Genomic DNA, 18,319 nt, shown 5'->3' on the forward strand with positions numbered 1-18,319 from the left:
CTTCTATCTCAAAGAATTTTAGCTTTGAACAAGTAGCTGAAAGAAGCCAACATTTTGCATGGAAGTTAACATGCCACAAATAAGGGAAAGGTTTGCTGAATGGACAGCAGTGACATATATGCCAAGTTTACCAGCACAGGAGACTGCAAAAGCCAAGGGTAAAGCAAGTCCTCCCTTGTCTTGTGTAAATAAGCCTGTGTTACATGGGCAAGCAAAGTAAATGTGTCACAACTCAGCTGCCAGTGTGCCAGAGTATGTTACATGAAGATGGACTCCTTAGTGCCTGCTTGCTCTTTATCTGTGTGGTTATTCCTCCTTTCTCGCCCTATTGGCCACATTTGCTCCATCTCCACTGACTTTGTACTTGATTCTGTACCACTCTCTGGAATTCAAAACATGGAGCTAAGAATTAGTAAAAGAGGACCTAGCTTGGCAGTGCAGCAGAGAGGAATAACAGCTCTAATGACATTTTTGTCATTAGAAAACTTATTTTTAGTAAGGATGCTTAAGGGATTTCCTTACCTGCTGTGCAGTATTTCTATATTGTTTTTATTTCACAATGTGAATAGAAGCCCATGAGTAAATGTTTCATCACTTTCTGTGGATTGGAAGTGGATCTCAGTCTCTCAACTAGACCACAATGTATTTATACTAACTGTGGTAGAACTTATTTGGTGCCATCATTTTCCCCCCACTGTTTTTAGGTCTCAACAGCTATTTATCTAACCCGTTCTGAGAGTATATGCAAATGACTGGAAAGTCCCAGTCATTTGTACAGTCTAGTGAAGAGAATGAGAAATACCTAAACAATCAAATTGAAAGTCACTGTCCCTAACTTGTGTTCAGTAAGTTCCACTTAAAAAAAAAAAAAAAAATCATGCATTTCTGATCACTCCCCTACCCTTCTCAATCCCCTCAAAATTGCTTGGAAAAAAATAGGACAGCAATGAAAGTCAAATTAAAATGAAAACTGCCACTTGCTGAAAAGGTTGTCCTAGGAAAACTCTTATTACAGTTTATGCATCAGAGCAAAACGGTAAACAAAATATAAAATATGTGCTCATGTAACTGCATAGTCATCATGCTTGTAATTTTTTGCTAACGTATGAAAGTTCTGAGCTAGACAACACCTTGTCCACTGTGTGTTTACACATCGTGCCTAATGAAGCTATAACCACTGCTTATAAGGTTACATAATTCAGGGAAGGGGAGATGCAAGCTTGTCAGTAAATACTGATGCATTTCCACTCCCAAATCCACGGTCTGTTCACCTGCCCTGCTGAGAAAACTGTGCTCTTTCATAGGAACAGGACAACACCTTTTGAACTAGCAATTCTGCTCTCAGTTCCAGCCTGACCTGATAATATCACGTGCTCTGATTGACTTCTGCTTATTTTATACCACCAAGGACCCTAAGAATACAGTCACTGAATAACTAAGTACATGAACAATAATTGTTACAGCAGCTACTGCTTCTATGTTATCTTTAGGACAGGCCCTTTCATAACCCTGTGGCAGCAGCGTGCTGGGTGGGAAAAGGAACCTGCAGGATGCACAGACTTTTGCTGTGCCTGTAACCAAATTACAAAGCGCAAAAATCAGCATAGTGTTACAGCTAGACAGAATTATTAATTCAATCTCTAGACATCTCTAAAGCCACATGTTCACTCTGGGAACCTACCTGGGGAAGGGGCACAGCTTCTGTCTTACTCATTGCATAAAATTCTGTCTAAAAGGACTTGGTTCCTAGAGTTCCTAGAGTTGGTTCTGCAGTACAGTGTTGCTGGTCCTGCTTTTTACTTACTTGGTACTTCCGGTTCTTTAAAAATAACCTTCTGTCACAGTTGCTTTGTCAGTTGCAATTCCATCTGCCTGCTCAGGAACATGCTTTTAACAGAATCTTCGCTTAACTGGGGGTTTGTGAGGTGGATGATAACTTCAAATCCTGTCAATTACTCCAAAGCCAATTCATGTAGGCACATGATCACAGGAATCATGTAATGTTTCTTTCCTCTTATTGCAAAACATTATCTGCAGTACTTCTCTCCTTCATCACTCCAAAAGAGGAGAAATTTACTGCAGATCAGCACCAGCACAAGACCCCATCTGCCAAAGCAAAACCAGAGAGATTCACTCTACTTAAAACATAGTTATGCCCCTTCTTTTTTCTCAATAAATCTTCTGAGTAAAGAATGAGAACATGGAAGAAAAATCTGTCATTTATCTAAACATACAATCTGAAAGGCAATTTGCCTTACTTGCTGGGAGGAGATCAGGAGCAGGCCAGGCTGAGCTATGTGGGATTGGTCCTGCTGGAGCACCTTGCTGTATCAACAGCGGTAGCAAACCCAACTTGCCTCTCACGGGCCTGTGTCAGTGCCCTCCCTGTGTTCCAGAAAGGGCTTTTTGCACAGGCTGATCTCTGCAGAAGAGCTGCAGTGCTATAACCCTTCCTCAGGAATAACATTTGACTGGAATACGATATGAAATCCTTCCAGCTTAGACCCTCTACAACTATTACCCTGAAGTTTTCACATTCAGCAGGTTATTTCTTTGAGATATCTCATGACCACTGAGCTGCTAGAAGAAAGTGGTTCACATAAGGGTGGTCTTTGGGGCCAATGTCCCTCTTTGCATAAGGTCAGCACGCAGCCCCCCTCAAAGTGTGAGGATGAGGGTTGTAACAGTCCTCAAGCACAGTACAGACATGAGCAGCAATATGTGCGTTATGTTAGCTCTGAAAAAATCTGCTTTCCCAGCAGCTGCATGCAGCTTTGGCGTGTATACTGAGCTCTGGGTAGGAAAAGTTTTTGTTTAGCTTCAGTGGAAGGTATATATCTATTTACAAGCCTGTCATATTCGACCCAGTCTAATAAAGAATACTGGTTTTCCCTCTTTCTTGCACATAGCTGTCTCTGGACCTGTATCACACTGAGGATGATATCTACAAGCTCTCGCTGGTGCTGGAACCAAGGAACTCCAAATCTGTAGGTCATCTTTTACTACATTTTGACATATTGCTTATTTTGTCTGCATGCAGTTGATTATTTTTTTAATGATGGTTAATGTGTTATTCTTATTCATATTCACATAAAGTGGGGTTTTTTTTTAGTGTATTCTATACGAGTGTTCTCTATACAAGCTTTATGGTTCTATAGAAAATACAGTTATTATTTATAGGTTTTGGTGCACATTGGGAGAAGTAAGTAGTGGAACATGCCAGACTTCATTATTAATTATTTTTCAACAAAACCTCTGCAAGTCCTTGAAAACAGAGTTCTGCTTTAGGTATAGATTCATCAATTACTTATTGTGTGACTGGATGACTATGCACTTGTATAAAATGACCCTGAATTAAAAGATTTGTTTAAGGTAAGGCAAATAATTAGCTGTAATATTTTAAAACTGTTTGTTTAGGTATCTTGGACTCTCAAGTAATGTTCAAACACATCAGAACAGATATTACTCTTTTTTTTTGTTATGTGTAACTAAAAATAATACTGCATTGGTGCCATTTTCTTTATTCCTTGCAAGTCTGAGAATACAGATAAATCTCATAATTACTAGTTGAATTTCACTTAAAGTGTTATTCTTTCTTCCATTTGGGAAGTTTGGGAACTTCTCTTCCCTCTGAGCATTTCACCAAGGCATTAACATTTTTATTACCTGTTATACCCAGCATATATTGCTCTCAGGCTGAGACCTCTCAAGTCTGTTACCAGTAGAAACTGAGGGTGGCTAGAAGTGCTTCACAGGGTGTGAGAGCAGAGTCCAGTAGGATGAAGTCATGCATTGCAGTGCTTTGTAAGGTTTTGAAGTATTCTTAAAAGCAAGCAAGGAAGCAGAACCCCTTAATTTCCAAGTACAAGGTTTCTCTGGGTTTTAAGATAGTTTATCATTCTTGGAGATCAGTTTGAGGACTATGTGTGTCTGCTTTGTTTATGATGAGCAACAGTTAATGAATATTTCCATAGCCAACACTAGCTCAGATTGAACACTTGGAATTTCGTTACTGAGTCTCCGGTCATTTTGGATGTGATTTGACCACAACAGTTCCCATTTATTGCAATCATTTTGGATCCCTCATGCTCTCATTACTGCTAGTAAAGTTGAAGTGTTACAGCTGTATGCTGTGGAAGGACTAATGTGCCATTACTGTAAATGAAGAAAATTTTCACATTGCTGCTTTGATGTCCAGCCTGAGCTTTAAGCAGGACAAAAGCAATATAAACAGTACTGTGAGCTTTAACAGTACCAAGCATTCGTGGTACACTTCTGCATAGGGATCAATGAATAACCAGTGACATTGAGCTGTTGCAGCACCCTGATGGGTAAAAAGCTGCAGCTGAATCGACAGAAGCGGGACTATTTGAAGCGTACTTCTCTTTGATGGCGTGCCAAAGCACACAAGCTATATGAGAGGGGAAAGAATCTGTAGAGCTTTTGTATGTGGAAAAATTTGTCAAAGGAAACGTGGCAGCACAGATATATCATTCCAACTGCTCCTCGATTTATTGTTATATGGGTACCATTCCCATGCAGGTGCACAACAGAGGAAGTGCCTCATGCTGCTGCAGTCATTTTCAAGGCAAAAGTGGAGCCGATCCCTTAGCATACAAGTCCGCTGTCAACAGGGACTTGAGCAAGACCTTCTTTCTGCTAAAACCGTGAGGAGAATCTTCAGTCGGTATAGCAGCCTAAAATAACACTGAAGAATGACCTCCAGCTGTAGTATAGCATCTCCCTGTCACAGTGTCCTGCTTTTCCCTGCACATTAGTGATTTTCTGGTTGGGAGTTCCTACTAGTACATCTGTGGTCTATAAGACAACTCTGCCCGGTGCAATTACGCCACTGAAGACACACTTAGATAATTTTTTTGCTTTTCAATAGAATTTATGTCAATGCCAAAATACACAGATGAAAATACTTTCTCAATCTACAATCCCATTATCCCTGTGCTGGTGAAATAGATGGGAGATACAGTGAATCACAAACAGCATGACCAGATTCAGTGTTTCTGAACATTCAATACAATCAGCTTGGTAGTATCTGGACAGCTGGTTAGCACCTTTCCTCACAGCATGCATTTAAAATACATAAATAAAATCATGGTTGTTCATGTAAGTCTATGAGTGAAATGGAAGGAACCAACATTTCTCTTTGGGTAGTGGGCAGTAACATGCAGTTTTCATTGCAAATTGTCAAAAAACCCATAAAAATTGAATGAGGCTTCAAATAAAATATCCCAGAAGAAAGAGCAAGGCTCCAGTGGGTTCAGTCTCTTTCTGCCACTGTGCACTCAAACCAGCAGGTGATAAAAGCTCTCTGTGAGGACCTGGTAGTCTAGGACCATGCTGAGACTTTTGATACAGATGCTTTGAGTGTCATCTCTAAAAGACTGCTGCATTTCTGCATATTTTTAAAGCAAAAGCACCTACCAGCATGTTGGTCCATCACTGTGTGGTGACATTAATTTTAGAATTAAAATATTCTGCCAATGCTTTTGGCATATAGAGCTGGATGTCAGGTTCACTGTATTTCTTGTTGAAATTAAATTCTTTTGATATAGGTATTTTTCATTCCCAAACTTACTTGTGCACATTTGTATGGGTCAAAATCCATTGAGGCACTGATAAAAGCTGTTCTAACAATTCAAAAAGGAAAAGCCAAATTAATAAAGCAACCCACTAACAAATCCTTCTTTTCTTTTCCTACCAAATACAGCTGTGACCATTTTCCATCTTGATGTCAAAGCCTACAATACCACTGTTATACACAATGATAACTGTAACATCTTTACATGTCTTGTCTCCCTCTCAACTTACACCAATTTAAAGGGCAATAGATGAGACACAGGTTCTTTGCTCATCAGCTAACACCGGGGCCTTCTGAGACTGCGGACTCTCTCCCTTCTGATCCAAACCATGCTGAATTTTTTCTGCTTGACACTGCTTCACTTGCTAGATGTCCAGTGGCAGATGCAGAAAAAGGCCAGTACGTCTTACAGCTTTTTTCATGCTAAATGATTAGTTTTGAATCCTTACCTGAAACTGTGTTCAGGTTTGTCGTACATTTTCCTCTTGAAGAAGCTGAGCTGCATGCCAGAGCTACTCCCAAAGCACTGTAGTGGTGTGGAGGGAGTTGAGCTGTGAGTTCTGTGCATCAAGTGAGCTGTCAGCTACTGTTTTGTCAAGACCAAGCTGTTTTGAAAATAAAATAGTCTGGCTGGTGTTATCTGCAGAGCAAGTCAAAGGTTAACCCCTTTCTACTCAGACTGTCTAAATGAATTAAGCTGTACATCCTGGCACATCTCAGCTACAAACCAGTGGGATTGCTGAGCACAGTGCTGCCCCCGTTTCTGCATCCTGTTCTCTTCTTGGTGCGTCACGGAGCAGGAGCATTAACTTATTCAGTCTATGGCAGTCCCTCGTGTGGTTCTTGGGCACAGTGCCTCCGGCAGGGAGTTGAGGGCAGGCTGTGTTGGGGTGGAGAGTTCCTCAGGGCTTTACTGGGATGGAGAAAAAGTAGGTTTCTGGGCTTGTCCATTTCTGATGCTATGTCCAGAGACCCTCCTTCCTTCCCTCTTACTCTGAGTCTTATTGCTGTTGAACTGTCTGGAGACGCCTGTGAGGAAAGTCCGGGTTTGCTTCTTAGCTCACTGGGTGCTGCTGCTGCTTGTGGTGTAGCTGCAAGGTGCCACAGCAAGCCCAATTGAAGGTGTTAGTGGAGGCAAGCAACCCTCTAAAACCTTGACCGATGTTTTGCTAAGCACATTTTTACAGCACGGGGACTCCAGCAGTTTGCGGTTGTAACTCTGACATTTAGATCTACTTTTAATGGGAAATTGAACTTCTTAATTCAGATTTGAAAATCCTTGCGTTCTGCTCCATCTCTCAGCAGCCTACCTCCCCGACGACCCCTAACAAGCCAGTAGTGCCACTGGAGTGGGCATCTGGAGTGGTACCAAAACCTGACCCTACAGTCATTAATAAACACATACGAAAACTGGTGGATGTAAGTATTTGGCATAATATACTGGTCAAAGAGAACAATGGCTTTGATGTTTTCATCATTATAAATAATTTCAAGGTTATCAAGAAGTTGTTATGGTTGGGGTGAATTTAAGACACGTGGCAACAAATTTGAGCCGTTACTGATACATTCAGAAATATTTATTTTATTCCTGTAATCAGCAATGGGATTAGTAAACAGGTTTCTGGATGCAAAGGAGCAGACTTTCAGAAGCATTCAAAATGTTGCTGCTGTTCAGTAGGTTTGTATAGCAAATATGAATTTGAAGGCCAAAGTCGAGTTTTTTCCAGCTTTAGCCATCCACTTCATGTCTGGTAACAGACTACTGGAAACAAAACTATTCAGAAACAAGGTCTCACACATTAATAGGTCCAGAGAAATTTTCCAGAAACCCTAGTTCTGATTTTTAACATGCTGTTATTTGACTGTCCAGAGCATATTACATATGATAAAGATAGCATTGTCTTGGTGTCACTTTAAAAATGTGGACATGAGGTCTTGCAGAATTCTGTCTGGGATCTTCCAGCTTCAGTTTGGAAGGTGATGTGTTGTGTTAGCTAATGCAAACAAAACGAAACACTACCAGAATCCTTTGGAGAGAATGAGTGCTGCTGTGTTGGTGTGTAAGGGACTTTTAGTGACGTGAGTAGCACATAGATATATCAGGAATGTGTTGTAGATAATGAAGCAAGATTTCCTTCTGCTTTTTACAAATTAATAACTAAGTCTGAGAGGAAGTATTAAATTCTGACGTCGTCTGTGTTACAGATCATTAATTGGGGTTATGTTGTTAACATAACTTAAACAAAGTCTTAGTTCTCTCACTCAGACTTCAAGTATGTCTTGTAGTTTGCTTTCTGTACATGATCTTTTTTAAAAAAAATTAATTTCTCTTTTAATGTGGGGTGCCAGAAACGCACATGCTGTTCCTGTATTGCTTTTGTCAGTGCCATATGTGTTGATAAAAATCAGTCCACATTCAAACCTCTCTTTGATAGCGTGTTTAAATAGGATGTCTGTCACAACTCCTTAATCTTTCCAGAATGGGTGAGTGGGGGGTTGTGCTTGTTCCTATGGTTGGGGGAAATGTGGTCCCCCATTTCACAATTTTGGCCTGGTTCAGGATATATGATCTTGAGTTTGACAGGCTTAAAACATGGTCTGGGGCTTTTATGGGTACTGCTTACTAAAGGGCTGACACCACTCTGCACAGCTGTTTTTGTTCTTCCCAATTTTTGCTGTTTACCAGCTGCTTTGAGTTGTGCTTTAAGGCATTGTTTTTATTGCAAAAAGTGTTGAATGCTACTCGGGTAGCTTTGGCTCCTTCTTAATGATGCATTTTTGAGGTCTGCCAGTCATCAGTTACAGGTCTTTTGATGGATACTTAGAAATTGGTTTAATTGGGTTCTTGTTAAAATAAGGATAATGCAAACACCTTTTAGAGGTCTCAGTAAATTAATTTAGTGTTTTTGTCAACCAAATTTTAATCTAATGAAAGAGTTTGTACTTCACTATATGTCTTTCAAATAGTCATGTTGACTTTGACACTCATGTTTTTCTCATTAGCATCACACCGCTGTAGCTTTAACACCCCTTGCACATCTCTGCAAACAGTAAGACAGAATGTAGTAATTCTTCAGCAGCTAAAGAAGGCTTCTATCACTTTATGTGACCTTTTAAATTTGATCCTGTGTCTGTTTTTTCTTAGTGATGAACTGGAGTCGGTTGATGGAAGGGAATGGTTGTTAGATCCAAAGTGCTTGTGATCTGGAGGTCGAAGTATTAGTAAACAAACCAGAAAGAGTACTGTGACACAGTAGAGGTGACCAGCTAGTAGTGAAGTCAAAACCATCTGCAATACTCATGGGAGTATTTTTTTTTTGGTGATTAAAATGTATACTTTAGTGACATTTCCAATAAAGAAGAAAAATAAAGCAAGAACAATTATGTGTGAACAGCTGTGGAGAACCATCACTAGATAAATACTGAGGTCAAGTTTTCTTTAAAAATTAGCCACTTTTTCCCCAGGAGTCCAATAAATATGGAGCCATGTAATTACATGGTTGAACAGGCTGTTATAGGTTCAGGATAGGCTAGATATTAGTACAACAATCTTTTTTTCTTTTCCCAGTCTGTCTTTAGGAACTATGATCACGACCACGATGGTTATATTTCTCAGGAGGACTTTGAAAGTATAGCTGCCAACTTCCCCTTTTTGGACTCTTTCTGTGTGCTGGACAAAGACCAGTAAGTTTGGAGGTTTATTTATGGTGGTTTGGGTTTTTTTCCTCAATTTAAAAACTCATGGAAACCAAATATTTAAGAAACAGTGTCTCTCAAGTTTCTTGTATCTGACAAGATCACTGAAGGCTGAATTCTCTTATCATTTAAATTCTTATGCTGCAATCAGTTCTTTAAGTTGGAGTCCCGTTGTACCTGGTACGTTAAAAATAATTTATGTAATAGTTTAATGAAGAATTCCTGCTGGGACTGGGTCAAAACCCTAGAGTACTGTCAAATTACAGTGAAAATTCTGTATCTAGACCAGGTATCAGACTGATGAAACAAATAAGTTGTGTACAGGAACATGAGTGTATGTAGCAGAGAGAGGGTAACAAATATTCTAGGAGTTATATATAATACATATTTCCTAGACAGTTGGGCTTGATAATTCTTGTTGTCCAGAATGTCTGGCTGTGAAGGCTTGTGGTCAGAGGCATAACCTCTGTGTGAGCAGTAAGTCAAGATCCTTCATTTAATGGCCTGGCCTGTGCTCTGATACCGTGAACAGGTGAGAAAACAAGGTCTGAGCTGTAAGTTCAGTGTTTGTTGTTTAAAGAAAGATAAGAACCACAAAGGCTCTAATGATTTTTTCCTGCCAGGATTGTTGCAGCTCTTTCAAAGAATGTGCTTTGAGTTCTGCATGCTTTCTGCAATGAGAAAACTCTGAAATGTTCAGTGCATTGAGCAGTGACAGATCTCCTCTACTTTTTATTTCCCTAACAGAGATGGTCTTATAAGCAAAGAAGAAATGATGGCTTACTTTCTGAGAGCTAAATCACAGTTCCAGTGTAAAATGGGACCAGGGTTTATTCATAACTTTCAGGAAATGACCTATCTTAAACCAACTTTCTGTGAGCACTGTGCAGGATTTGTAAGTATGTTTTTAATAATAGTATATATTAAAAACAATTTTTACCCTTTAATGTAGATGGGGTGAAACTGGCTCCACACATTGCTAAAGTCCCTTGGCCAAATAATATCTCATGGCATTCAGAAGCACAAAACACGTACTCATGTTTTAGCTGTGCTATCCAGTTTTGATTTAGTTGTTTCTGAATACTGACATTTGTAAGAATTTCTGTTGCGGGGATGGGGGAAATAAAATTACATTAGTTAAAGGATATTAGAGATTATATGAATGGCTTTACTTGGTTTATCTTAAGTTCTTTAATTTGGCTTGATTTCCTTTGTAAACAAGCTCAAGGGAAAATGGATGTCTGGAACAGAGGATGTAGATGAGGCAAAAGCCACTCTTTCTCAGGAAATTGCACATGGCAACATAGCTATGTTCGTAATTCTCTGAATGGCTGTAACAGCCCTAATTTTTTCTCTATTGAATTAACAGATCTAATTGGTAAAGAAATCAAAAGTGCTTCCAACAGTTGTATACAATAAGAATTTTTAAAATTTATTTTTGGGAGGTCTTTATAATTTGCTTTTCCTCTCAGCCATAACTTACCAGATGCCACTTATTAGAATGTTCTGTACATAGCTGGGAAATGATGGGTTTGTGGACATTTGTGTTGCTTGTAAACCTCCTCTGAGTTTTCCACTTCAAACCAAGTATAGTAAAGAAAAAGGAACCACTACGATAAAAAAGTTACTTTAATGGACGTACTCACCTGAAACCAAATGTCCACATTTTTCTCAGCTAAAGCAATAAGGGCAGAGGGGCATGTCCTCTGCTTACATGTGGCTCACATAACAGGGTGTGAACTCGGACCGTGTCCCTGCTCTCCAGAACAGATCTAACTCTGCTGTCAGTGGCAAAATCTCCAGCTTTATTCCATGAACTTTTCCACTAGGCAATATTTCTTCATGGTTGAAAGTAACAGCAATAGCACTGATAAGTGCAGAAATGTGCCTCCTTTCAGACCAGCTCTGGTGTTCCTGCTCTTGTCCATGCTCCCATCTTCCACTCGCTTCTTTTGCAACGTGTTAGTTTTGTCCAGATTCTTGTGGTCTCTATCGCAACTGGTGCCACTGATCAAGGCCATGGGCAAGAGGGAATTCCACATATTTCTTCTATAGCTGCCAAAGCTTTGGAGGCGGTATGGTCAGTGCTGATTCAGGAGTGTGGTGGTGGGCTCTGGAGCTGACAGCTCCAGCAGACCAAAGGGGCAGGGCCGGTCACTGGCCAGAGTCTATAGTGTCAGGCTGCCTGCAGCCTTGGGAACACGTCATTGTGTTCATGTTTGGAAGGCTTCCATAACAAAGCAAGGCCCGAGGACTGCCCTGTAACATCCTTTCCACCAGATATTTTTCTCCTGCATCAGTTTGCTAATTGGCCATTGTTGGATTTTTCATGTCTCCCTGATTACACCCAGTGCAAGAATACAAATGAGTAAGGGGTTGTACAGGAAATGGAAATAAGGTCATTTTTCCTGTCAACTCACTGAAGTCATTGGCATTGTTCTGTGGATGAGTTGGACTGACAGGACAGGAACCGACTAAAAATCTGCTGCGTATTTGTTGTGCATTTCAGTGCTGCTCATCTGCAGGTGGAAACCTAATTTCAAGCTGATGCACCGATTCACAGTCAAAATAATCTGTGCTGACTGTGCTGCAGGATGAATTGACATGACAGCACAATGCACACAGTTATTAAAACTATATGAACTTTAAAGGTCAAGTTAAACCTAATGCCATTAAGCAGCACAAAATTGATATGCCCATGGCCAGTCTCAGTTCCGTCCCACAGCTTGAGTTGCACCACATGGCAGGGTAGGTGACCGGCCATCCCCCTAAGCTTTATGATCTGAATTTGCACATATCCTCTTACCTTAGAACTGGCTCAAGCCAGCTTTGCAGCAGAGCTGCGTTAGACAGATTCAAAATTTTAGGTCACAATTCATGACATGACACTTCAGATAAGCTTTCACTGTGGTGTGTAACCACAACAGTGATGCCAAATTTGAGTAGGAGGAAAGTGCAGAGCTAAGAAGGTGAGGAGAAATCTCTTTGGTGGGAACAGATTAGAGTTTAAATGAAATAAATAACAATCCATGTCTTTTACAGTGTAAAAGAGACCTGGGAAAATAGGTCATTGCTGCTCTTTCAGGAAGGACTGGGGTTCTTCACTGTCACTGCCTGACCACAGCAACTGCATTCACTGTGTGTTAGAGGAGAACAAGCAGTAGGCTTTCTGTGGACCCTTTCCACTGTTGTCCTTTCTGTTCTTTTGTTCACCGTTCTTCCACTTTGTCTAATCTATTTTTGCTTTCCTCAGGACCTCATTTTTCCTTGCAAAATCTTTTGGGCAGTGTATGGGATGTTTTTCCCCCAGAATCTTTCCATTCTGTTTATTTTACTCTTTCCTTTGGATTCTGAATGTTCTCCAGCTCTTCTTTTTGAGCCTTTCTTTAATGACCATATTCAGGCCCTGCTCTCTGTGCGTGGATTCTTACAATCTGTTGAGGAGCCACATGCAGTTTCAGCTGCCAGAATGTACTCACCCTCCTTGCTAATGTTTTGAATGAGTTCAGGAAAAATAAACACCATGGTCCCCAGGTTTTTTTCCTTTAATGCTAGAGTTAGAAAAATTGCCCTTTCCTCTCTCTGCCTCTCAGGAAATGCTTGTTTTTATAATGCCATGGCTGTAGATACAGCATTTCTGAGTGTATAGAAAACAATTTGCTAGGGAATTTTCATACTTCCAAGCAATCCTGCTCACGTTGCAGTGAAAGCTTCCCAAAAGTGGGATCACACACACTGGCCCTCAGAAGTTCAGCATTTGGTTGTTATGTATGTCAATACAGCTTCTGAGGGGAGGCAAAGATGGAATTTAGTGGCTTTTCTGCCTGTTTCATTCTTCATCTGTTTTTTTTTTAATGGGAAAAGTCAGGTGGGCAAATCAGACTGTTATGGCTAGGTGTGCTGGGAACCAGTATGGGAACTAAGAACCTAATTTTTATCCCCAGTAGCAGTTTTGTCTGCTGTGTTTGAATGTTATGAGTCATTTATGTATCTAGAGAATGGATGTACTCTGGCAATTCTCCTGCATATAACATTAAGTGAGCCTAGAAACAGAATGTGCTCTACCGGTTTCACTAAGCTTGATATGATGGCAATTTTTTATCCATTCCAGGAAGCAAATGTCATCTGTGTCTCTCCTCCCCTGGTAGTCCCATTACTACTAGTAAGTAGCAGAAGTAAGAGAGAAGCCACACAAGTCTTATCACAATTAGAGGGGGAGGTCTGCCTAACAGGAAGGGTGTTAAGAGCAGTTGTATCCTGTTTGTGCTTTTGTAGCCATTGGTACTTCCTCATTGTGACCTTGTTTTCCTTCCAGCTTTCTTTTCTGATTCCTTGACGTTCTTTTGTCTTCCTTTGCAGCTCTGGGGTATAATCAAACAAGGCTACAAATGCAAAGGTAAATAAATATTACATGGATTTTTTTCAAGCTATAGGTGGTGGGTTTTAGCACAAGTCATTCAACCATACCTTTAACTAAAATGATATGTGGTCAACCAAATCTTGCATCTACACTTGGTATTGTCCATGAACAGTGACTGCTGGTACACTATGAAGTGTATGTTCTTACTGCATTAGAGAAAATAGCACTGAGTAGGAACACACAAGTTCTGTGAGCTGAAGATCCAAAGCAGCCACTGACTCCATGAGGTGTCACTTTCTACCAATAAAGACCCTGCATCTTGGAAAACTTGGAAAACACTTGGAAAAAGAGTGTTCTCTTCTAAAACCGAGACATCCTGAAATATATCCCCTGAGATTCAGGTCAGGGAAAAGCCTTGTGGAAACACTGTTTCTCGTGTACATCCACGTGCCTGTAATGAAGCCTAACTGGCCTTGCAATAGTGACTGAGCTAGAAACAGAGAAATATTTAATTCCTAGACTGCCTAGCAGATCTCAACACAGAATTTTCTCCAGACATGCAACCTAAAAAAAAAGTCCTAGAGCTCTTACGTCCCTCTCCCTTACCTTCACATTGTATTTCTTATGCAGTACTCACACCATATTGAGCAGGTCAGACCAAAAAGGACATTTTAGTGGTCCTCATTGGCTTTAAAATCCTGGAACTATTTATTTCTCATACAGTCCAGCTCTAGCTGAAGGACGCTGTTGTAGCTGCATCTCAATTACTCACAGGGGAACATTCACATTGAGGCTTCATAATTATATTTGTACGTACTCTTTTCCCTTAGTCCTACTTCAAGAAGGATTAAGAATTCGCAGTATTGGTTTTTAAGATACACCATGTTCCTGTCTCTCTTTCCACCCATGAAACTCTCTTCCAGAGAGAGGGGTAGGAGCAATGTCAGTGGCTGAATCAACATAAGTAATTGAGTAGCTTCACAAGGGTTGGTTGCAGTCTGTAGTTTTACTAGTAGGATGAGGGAAGGAAGATAAGGTTTTGTCACAGCAACCTGTAAACTCAGCTTGAGATCTGAGCTCGTCCTGCATCACTGCCTGTAACAGTGGCCCAGTGGAGAGTGAGCAAAAGTGGTTCTGTACAGTCAAAATTATAGGCAATGGAGCATGAAAGTAAGAGAGCTGAGCTGCTTGCTCAGATCTTAAAGTAGTCAAGCATAAGGGGTGCCTGTCCTTTGTTGCAGCAGCTGCCAGCTGTTCCATATGCAGCACTGGAGTGTGGCAGCCATTAGGGACAATTTTGGCCTTTGAGCACAGAGCTGTTGTCTTCTGTTTGAACCTCTGACACTGTGCTCTGACACAGCAGGGAGAGGGAGTTCATCTGTTCAGGTCTGCTGCTTGCCCTAGCACTGTGGGTAACGAGATAAAGCTTGACTGTGTGATCTGCAAGTGACAAAAGAGGTCCTCCACATCAAGAAAGATTTTTGTTGTATCTGGGCAGGAGGGTGAAGGGAGTGTTACCTTTAGGACAGAGAAAATCACAGTTGGACAGGTATTAGTCATATGAACAAGGTGATGGCAGAAACCAGAACTCTCACCCATCATGCTAGAGCTGCTGCCCTGAGCAAAATGGTTCTTATAGCAGAGTTACAAACACAGTACTTTGGTAATGGCTCACTGAGAACAAAACTGGCCTATGGAGGAGCAACAGAGAAAAAAGGAAGACAGAAATTTTCAAACAACAGAAAGGGACAAAAAGGAGAGAGAGCCTGTGTTTGGGGTACATCCTCCACCCTTTGGCCCTTTCTTGCAGATGAGATCCATACTGCCATCACATTTCAGATAATTGTGCTTAGTGATGAGTGTATTTCTAGTGATGAAAAACCCAGCAGAGGCTAGGTGTGCAGGCACTCGGCCATTTTAATCCAGGTGGATGATACATATCCACAGAGCTTATTCTGTGCTAATGTTGCTTACTGAGCTACTTAGACTAGTTTTAATCTACAGTGGTCTGCACTGACCTCCAGGTGTCCTTCCAGAGGCTCAGGGTATCCAGTGTCTTCTGATCAAACATGTTTATTATAATGGGCCTGCTGGATAAAATAAAAAAACAACCAAACAAATAACCCCCCCTTTTCGGGAGATTCATGCAGTAGAGCAGAAGTTTTATGCATGGCATACACATGATCATACCAGTAATTCCACATCTCTTTCTTGGGACTAATTTCTGATTAAAATATCATCCCCCCTCTTCCCTTCTGCTGCCATTTTTCTATTAATGGCTATCATGAAAATGATCCATTTTTTTTGTAATGCCCTTCATACCAAAGGATCCATTTCTGTAGCTCCCTTCACACCTTCTGTCAAACTATTTGTTCCTTCAAAGTACCTTCTGGTATCTGTGTGCTAATAGCCCTAGGGGATTACCAGATAGTTATGGCTTTCCGTTTGGTGACTTGACAATTCCTTTGTTTACAGATTGTGGTGCCAACTGTCATAAGCAATGCAGAGACCTGCTTGTGCTGGCATGTAGGAAATTTTCCAGAGGAACCTCAGTAGGCAGTAACCATGGATCTCTGCCTAGCAGTCCATCTCTGCCTCCAGGTGAGAGCAATTTTGCTAGTATTTTAAACCATTTCTGGAATCCCCTCTAATGGCCAGTGTCCTTGCTGCCATTTTTAATTTTTCCTTTGTATCAACACCCAGAGTAGCACATGTACTTTCCATTGCACTATGGCTTGTGTGCAGTGCTTAGATTACAGCATCCCTATCCTCCATACTGGCACCCCTGTCCCAGCTGAAAAGAAATGGAATTGTACTTCTCATTATTTGTCACTTAGGATCAAGGAGACATAGGGCACAATTCTTGTGTTGCCTTACCCCTGAGCATACAGATGGTGAGAGAAAAAAATATGTTCACACAAGGCCAGAAACAGTTTCCAAGCAGCATATGTATATTGCTAATTACACCACTGCTTCCTATAAAGAGTTACCTCCCTGCCCCAGGCTTGAGCTATCCTTTTGTAAAGGTCTTGAAGCAGAATATTTCAAATAAAGGATTCCACCCTCTCTTTCAGTCCAAGATGAAGTATTTGAATTTCCCAGTGTTGCTGCAGAACACCAAGACCTTGATGGCAGAGCTATAACTCTAGTCACTGGCTCTTCACGAAAAATCTCAGTGCGGCTGCAGAGGGTGACCACCAGCCAAGCAACACAGACAGAACCACTCTGGCATGAGCCAGGCTGGAACGACTCAGGTTCCCATACTTTCCCCAAAATGAAGTCCAAATTCCATGGAAAAGCTGGGAAGAACAAAGGCTTTGCGAAGTGGGAGAACGAAAAGCCCAGCACACAGGCTGATGTAGAGCTAGAAGCCGAGGCCCCACAACACATACAGGATCACAATGGAATAGAAACCCTGCCAGAAAGACAAGAATCTGAGGTGAGTTCCAGAAGAAGCCAAGACAGTTTAAAATCTGCTACAGTCTGAAGCCTCACAAGGTTATTTTATAGATTTCAGGATGCTTTTTCATTCAAATTTGTCATTGCTTCTTGCATAAGTTACTGTCAGAAGAAAGCCGAATCGTCCACAGCTACCTGTTTTCTTCACTGCAGTGCACATTTACTGTAACACTGCAAGTGGGAGTTTGGTTTTTGGTGTCAGTATGTGCTTTTTAGGGGTTGGGTACTTTTCATTTTGAAAATCATTAAAATAGCCTGGTGGATATGTGGCCAAATTTTGAACTGTTGTACCCTTGCAATGCACAGTTCTGGGGTTCATGTTAGATTCACAACAATTAGCATTCTGATAAATATAGGGGTCTAGGATAGGGCAGCATATTAGTCTGATTTCTGTTGTTGTCACCCATAAAGTTTATAATTCCAAAGCCTCAGGTTTTTATTGACTCCTCTGCCAGCATGTGAATGCCTATTTCCTTTTGCTTACAGGATAGCTGATTGCTCACCCTGAGGCACAGAAAACTGAAGATGACAACTGTAATACAGCAAGCATTGGTGGACTGTCACAGACCACATGTGGCCATGAGAAATGTTCCTATACCTCGTACTTTTAAATCCAACCATTGCCTGTTTTCTTAGCTGAAAGGTGTTATAAAGCACTATTTATTTTCTCATGAGTAAACCATTTGGATGAACATTGCACAGACACAGCAGAATGGATCTCTGCGCTCAGTGTTTTCTTTTGTATGACTTCTGTGGAAAACTCCTCTACACACCAGTGAGGATATATTTGGCCCCCTTTAAGTGTACTGCATCATTTTGGTATGTCTGCCAGCAACAACAATGGTGAGGACAGAAGCCAAGCATCTAAGTTTGTTCAATAACACTCCTTTCCAGAGGCTTGCAATGATAATTTAAGGAAAGAAGTAGGTGTGTATGTTGATTAAATCTCAAATGAAAACCTTTTGCAAAGTCCTTTATACTGAAATTCTTTGCACACCTGGGGTTTTGAAATTTGGCCCTGTTTACGTTGTTACAGTGAATGCATTTGTGTTCAGCATAGTGATACCAGTTGCCAGACTGGGGATCCTTCAAATAGGCAGCATGTGGCTGAGACTGAAGGATTGTCTGGTTACATTGCAATAGAGAGGGGTCATCTTGCCAGCACTGGTTATGGTAACATTAGCATGCAATAAACACTTTAGTTTTAA

The 18,319-nt window shown here is 40.9% G+C and overlaps 1 protein-coding gene across 3 annotated transcripts in view; it reads left to right on the forward strand.

Moving 5' to 3' along the window:
- Positions 1 to 18,319, forward strand: part of RASGRP3 (RAS guanyl releasing protein 3) — a 59,652-nt gene extending 41,333 nt beyond the window's left edge. For 2 of the 3 annotated variants that reach the window (XM_027682101.1, XM_027682100.1), the window contains exons 10-17: positions 2,910 to 2,987; positions 6,899 to 7,015; positions 9,165 to 9,280; positions 10,040 to 10,187; positions 13,652 to 13,688; positions 16,128 to 16,253; positions 16,727 to 17,091; positions 17,598 to 18,318. In XM_027682101.1, coding sequence (XP_027537902.1) covers positions 2,910 to 2,987; positions 6,899 to 7,015; positions 9,165 to 9,280; positions 10,040 to 10,187; positions 13,652 to 13,688; positions 16,128 to 16,253; positions 16,727 to 17,091; positions 17,598 to 17,606 — 996 coding nt within the window. In that variant the 3' untranslated portion in view covers positions 17,607 to 18,318. Of the gene's footprint in view, positions 1 to 2,909; positions 2,988 to 6,898; positions 7,016 to 9,164; positions 9,281 to 10,039; positions 10,188 to 13,651; positions 13,689 to 16,127; positions 16,254 to 16,726; positions 17,092 to 17,597 lie in introns of all 3 variants that reach the window. The other variant, XM_027682102.1, reaches the window with a different exon arrangement.

This window comes from Neopelma chrysocephalum, unplaced genomic scaffold (genome assembly GCF_003984885.1).
Source record: "Neopelma chrysocephalum unplaced genomic scaffold, ASM398488v2 Primary Assembly neopelma1_61c, whole genome shotgun sequence".
Taxonomy (NCBI): Eukaryota; Metazoa; Chordata; class Aves; order Passeriformes; family Pipridae; genus Neopelma; species Neopelma chrysocephalum.